A 5860-nucleotide genomic window follows, 5' to 3' on the forward strand; every position below is an offset into this window, starting at 1 on the left:
TACAAGTGTGACACTGCTTACAGGTTCTTTGACTAAAAGCGATTTCTTGTTGGGTCCCTCATGCCTTTGTTCCATTCTCATGTGGATTTAGTTAATGAGATGCCTTTGTTTGCTAAATATTTCATGCACTAGTGCTCTTCAGTTGTCATAGCAACATAAAGTCCTCAGCCTTGTAATTTCTGGAAGCTTTTCCTTCAATACTTCTCTCATAGAGTTGATGCTGGAAGCTCCTCCCATTCCTTAGCAACATGATAGGCGTTAATTATCAAACAGAATGCAATTATTGAGAAATGTGGAGATAAAGAAATACAATTCCACTGTCTTCTCTCTACTTTATTTTGACTCATAATTGCATGCGTCAGCCATTGTGTCATTGCAGCTTGTGATTCGTGGAGCATTTGGGATTAACCGCAAGAGATATCCAGTGCTAAACATGTTTGGTCTCCTTTTACATAAAGATTTCAAGGAAGATTGCAAAAGAAGCAAGCAAGTTCGCTATCCTTGGGCAGATTGAGACATTTGCAAGTTATTTTATCGATCCACTGGATTGCATAATTAGGAAATACACTGACACTACAAGCAATGGAGATCAAGTACTGTATATATTGCTGTGATTTATCTACAACATGAAAAAGGCAATGTCAGATAAAAATCAAATGCAATAAACACTTTACTAGTGATAATGTAAAGCACTAGGGAGTGATTTCCTTTCCTTTAATCAGCAGTCCTTGCAATGTCACAATTTTTGGACTGGTTTGTTCCCTGCTATCTCTTCCTTGCAATCCTTGTATTGGTGGGTTTTGGAGCTTGCATTTATTACTTTGAGCCAGGCTTAAAGGAAGCACATAAATGGAGGACTCGACAACCTTTATTAGAGAAAAACATCCGAAAGACTCTGCTGGTGCGAGATAATCTAGGTTACAGTGTTCCTGATGTTTAACTTAAACAGGCAAATAATTTTATTGCAAATAATTAGCTTGACCTATCTTGTACAAAATATGTCTGCCACTATTCATAAATGTATATGAAAAGCATATTCCCATGTACCAAATAAACCTCATTGGTACATGTTTATTTATGTATCAAAAATGTAAAAACAATTTTATTAAAGTGTTTCAGTTTGACAATTTAAAGTGCTTTTAAGGGAAATTTTCTATTTTACCATCTTACAATGTGGTTTGTAATATCACATAAAGATTTATAATTGATTCCTTGTTGAAAACTGACATTTACTTTAGTAATCACTACTATAAATCTCTGCAAATATGTTATTGCACTTTGATATGTGCCTTCTTACTAAAACAATTAGATTGTCTTCATGTTTCTTTTGAATGCTCTTGAAAAGGGAAATTGCCTTTTATGTTTTCTATACTCTACTGAAATATTTGTAAATGATACAATGTTAATTTTGTATCTGTCTCCAACTATATTATGATAGCACAGTTATGAATGACTGTACAAAAATCATATTTCATGGGTTCATTTGCAAGGGGGGTACGATGTTTGAGGGGCTACATCTCAAAAAATATTACCGATATGGAGCTGCATGGATAGCCATCTCTGTGTGCTGCACATAAATGTCATAACAAAATAAAAACAAAATGACTAATGTAGAATAGTATAAAAATCTTGCTTTTTACTCACCTTGTTTTCAAATATTTAACTGTTTTTTTGGGTGGAGGCGTGTGTGGGGGGCAATGCATTACTCTGTGTACAGGATGTTTAAGACTAGCATTTTTTGGTGTCAGCATGATATTATTTCAATGCATTAACTTTGGGAGTTGCATTTTTGTTTAGCATATCAAATAGAGGTATGTGTGCTGGGTGTAGCTTAAAAAGAGAACCACTTCTATATTTGCTTCTGTGAGCAGTGTTATACTGTAAGGAGGCTGAGTGGTGTTTTTGTGCTGCAGGTAAAACATTGTAACATTGTCCCAGGGACCTTACTCTTTAAGAGTTTACTACTTCCATGTGGTGCCAGAGGCTGCTGTTCAATAAATTCCTTTTGTCACACCCATCTCAGTGAAATGAGCACACCAAATTTAAAAGCACTCTTCAGTCAGTATGCATATGTATATATAGAGAGAGAGAGAGAGAGAGAGAGAGATAAAGAGAGAGGCCCTCATTCAGAGGCGTTTGCAAGAAGCAAGCGCTCGCTCTGAATGAGGGCGGCCACTTTACTTTTCAAGTGCGGCCTCCTGGTCTCTAGCTAAGCTGTGGGTTACCACCCACAGCTTTAGCGACCGACCAGGTTGATGGTCGCGATGGTCTTGACCATTTTGGCTTGCAATGAGACCCTAAGGTTGGGTCTCAGCAACCGCAAGCCCCAGGGAGCTTCCTGCTCTGATCAAGCAGGAAGCTCCCCACTGACATTACTGCTGATGTCAGTGCAGCCGCCCACAAAATGGCAGGCGTTCCTTAAGGAACGCCTCCATTTGTGAAACCACCCCCCCACCACACCTACAAAAAGGGCGAGCTGTCGATCAACATCGACAGCCGCCCCTTTTGTAGTGAGCTCCGGAGCAAGATAATTTCTCTCTCGCTCTGGGGCTTGCGCATGTGCGGTGCAGCTGCTTTGCGTGTGCAGGGCAGGACGTGTGCTCAGCGCTTGCAACCGGGTCTGAATGAGGTCCAGAGAGAGAGAGAGTTGTTACTGTTTTATATGCTAATACATTGTCATTCTGATTCAAGTTTCAGAGTTGCTAGCATCCTTGCATGATGGTCATACAGTAAGTGTTAATATTCACTTTTCATTAGTTTATGTTATTGATATGACATAAAGATGGCCGAAACTAGATTGTTGCTCCATACGCCATGTAGTGCGCCCTGCATCTCGCACAACATGGTATGCCTTGAGTTGCTCCTTACAGTATTAATTGCAAAGGACCGTATCATGCGCTGGAAAAAGTCATAGCGTGTAATACAAATTTTTGTCCACAGGTGTTGGTTTTCCAAAACTACACTGTGCATGCGTCCAATATCCAATGCATTTTCTGTATCACCGCCCGATGATTGGCTGACAGAACCTGTGATTTGGTTCACTATAGTACATTGTTTTCATCATGGAATCAGGGCTGTAGATGAATGTGTAATAAAGTTTTACAGAACAGTACAGTAGGTGTGTGAGTCCTGTACTTTTTTTTTTAAATATTTTTTTATATTTTTTTCTCGGGCTCATACAGGGGTCTGAGTATTAGTACTATTTACATGTACTAATATAATATTTTGAAAAAAAGACACATTTTTATTATCATTATTATTATGCTTCCCTCACTGTGCCCTCCCTAATGGCAGCGAATGGGTGGAGTGCACAAGGATTTAGTAGATGGATGTGACATCCTTCTTGGCCTAGTGGTTACAGTAGTCAGTTTACAAGGCCATGGTACAGGGTTCAAATCCCAGCACAGCCCAATATTATTTCGTAATCAGAATTACTTTAGATTAATTACTGCATATATTTTTTTCCATCCGCACAATTTAAGATGCACTCACAGATGTTGGGGTTCAGGGATTCTAATGCACCCATAGCTTTCAATGAGATGGGATGATTCAATGTTCACTTATTATGGGAACTGTATTTAAGGCACTACATTGCTCCACAACTCCCCCGCACCATGCAATGACACCCATGCAATTATGGGGTGCAGGGGCTCAAGTGTTAGGCTTAAGATGCAACCTCAGCAGCAGGGGCTCAATCGCACCCACAGGTGTTGGGGTTCAGGGACACTAAAGCGACCTCAGTTTTAAATGAGACCACCTGATTTGCTGTTCAATAATGTTGCAGTAGTGTATTGAAGAGACTACCTTGCTCTACAACTCCCTCGCACCCTGCAATGACACCCATACAGTTATGGAGTGCAGGGGATTGAGATTCGGGCTTAAGACGCACCCTCAGTGGCAGGGGCTCAGATGCACCCACAGTGTGTTGAGGTTCAGGGGCTCAAAGAGGTCTCAGATGTACCCACAGGTGTTGGGGCCCAGGGAGTATGAGTGATTGTGAGTGTGAATGTGAGCGTGCATGTATGCTTTAATAACATGTTACCATAATGGTGTGTATAACCTGTGTTTATTGTAATATTTATTTTGCAAGTGAACAACATGTATCACTATGTACCAGCGGGTCTGTAATCCCTTGCATGCTGTTACTTGTGGTTCTCCAAGTACTAGCATGTGGGTGGCTTGCTGGTACCTGTATTGCAAAAGGCAATATTTTTGCTTCTTTCATTTGCACCACATTTTACATAATAAATCTGGCACCCACCACTCCAGGAGTTGCCGGAGATAGCCCCAGGCTGTGAGCGGTGCCCTGGACCCTCCCCAGGTATCCCTGGCCTGGATCGACTAGTGGTCAGGGGTAATGCTCTGGCCGGTGGACCCAGTGAAAGGGTTGGGCTTGTGGCATTACTCCCCCGCTGGAAAGGGCTTGGTGCTAGTTATGGATAATACAGGGGACACCTACACTTTTGATTGCAGGTCATGTAGTGTGAAGGCACCATAAGACAAGACTAATTCCTTTTTACTGCTGTTGGAGTACTATGTTGAACTCACTACATTATTCACAACAACCCCTACCCTGCAATGACAGATGCACATGGTGGGTCTTAGACGCACTTAAAGACTGAATAATTACATACAAATACCAATTTTCAAAATGAATGACAATGCTTTTACTTAATGAGGTAATACATAATGTACTATATGCATATGCAGTTAATCACACCTGCAGAGACAAGAACACATACTTTTTAATACATGCTTTCAGCTAAGATATGAAACAAAATGGCTGCTGCATCAGACACAAACTTGCCTACATCTACAGACAAAAGGGAAAGCCTTATGCTCTCTAGGCCTACGGCCATTCAACAAGTGTGGCCTTCTGCAAATACTGTGGCATAAAAAAATGATTTCACAGTAAACTGTTTTTTTACAAACTGAAAAAAAAATGGAAACATTAGCAATAGCTACAGTACTGTACAACACAGGTTAAGGTTTAAAAAATGTGAAATCTTATTGGTGAGAAACTGTATGGTCCAGAGTGCTGTAGTGTATGCAGATCAGGAAACTATACTTTGCGAATGGTCACTGCATGAGGGCGACTAGAAAAAGTAAACAAAAATGATGATTGTAAGTAGGTCAGACAACATATAGTAGTCTAAACTATAGCCATGCTTATGGCGCTGAAACATTTTAAGATTAGAAGGAAGGAAGATAGTTAAAACAAAGATAGTATAAGGAAGAAAGGTATAAAGAATGAGAGAATTCCCGCTCTGATTAAATGGCTAAAAAATATATGTATTTATTCTATAGCAAAGTAGTCATAAAATTGTTTCACAAATAACAATAAAAACCAGGTACCTGGAGAAGTGTAAACAACAATTTATAATAAAAAGCACAATTGCAATCAGTTATAAAAATAATATATAGTGTGTCTGTGTGTATATATTCACACAACACACAAGGTTCATCTGCTTGTGATGCAAAGAATTAAGCCTAACCAGCTTTTATTCACCAAACAACAAGTGCAGCAAAGCAGGAGTCCAAACAACATAGAGCCACGCTTAACGCGTTTCAGACTTGACAAGTCCTTCGTCTGACACTGCTATGTGACATTGTTAGTATATAGGGGTGAGGGAACAATACAGTAACATATGATGGGGAAAACACAGCCCCCAGCACACTGCTATGTGACATTTTTATTATATAGGGGAGAGGGAACAGTACAGTGACATATGAGAGGGAATAACACAGCCCCCCACACAGGGATTAGGTGAATGCCGGACCGGACTACATTCTGGAACGCTGGACTGTGACAGTTCCCTGCAGCGACCTCTGCTGCTGAGGAGCTGTCAGCTATTTAATG

The 5860-nt window shown here is 40.3% G+C and overlaps 1 protein-coding gene across 1 annotated transcript; it reads left to right on the top strand.

Annotated features, from left to right (window-relative positions):
* The first annotated feature begins 281 nt into the window (after window positions 1-281).
* SMIM45 (small integral membrane protein 45) lies at window positions 282-1131 on the top strand. Its single transcript, XM_088443867.1, has one exon. The coding sequence runs from the start codon at window positions 734-736 to the stop codon at window positions 938-940; it is 207 nt and encodes a 68-aa protein (XP_088299993.1). The 5' UTR covers window positions 282-733; the 3' UTR covers window positions 941-1131.
* The last annotated feature ends 4729 nt before the right edge of the window (window positions 1132-5860 follow it).

Source organism: Taudactylus pleione, unplaced genomic scaffold, assembly GCF_031769625.1.
Source record: "Taudactylus pleione unplaced genomic scaffold, aTauple2 ptg000336l, whole genome shotgun sequence".
In the NCBI taxonomy this organism is placed as follows: Eukaryota; Metazoa; Chordata; class Amphibia; order Anura; family Myobatrachidae; genus Taudactylus; species Taudactylus pleione.

Coding starts and splice junctions, on each gene's coding strand:
- SMIM45 (XM_088443867.1), top strand. CDS start 734: ATGTCACAATTTTTGGACTGGTTTGTTCCCTGCTATCTCTTCCTTGCA.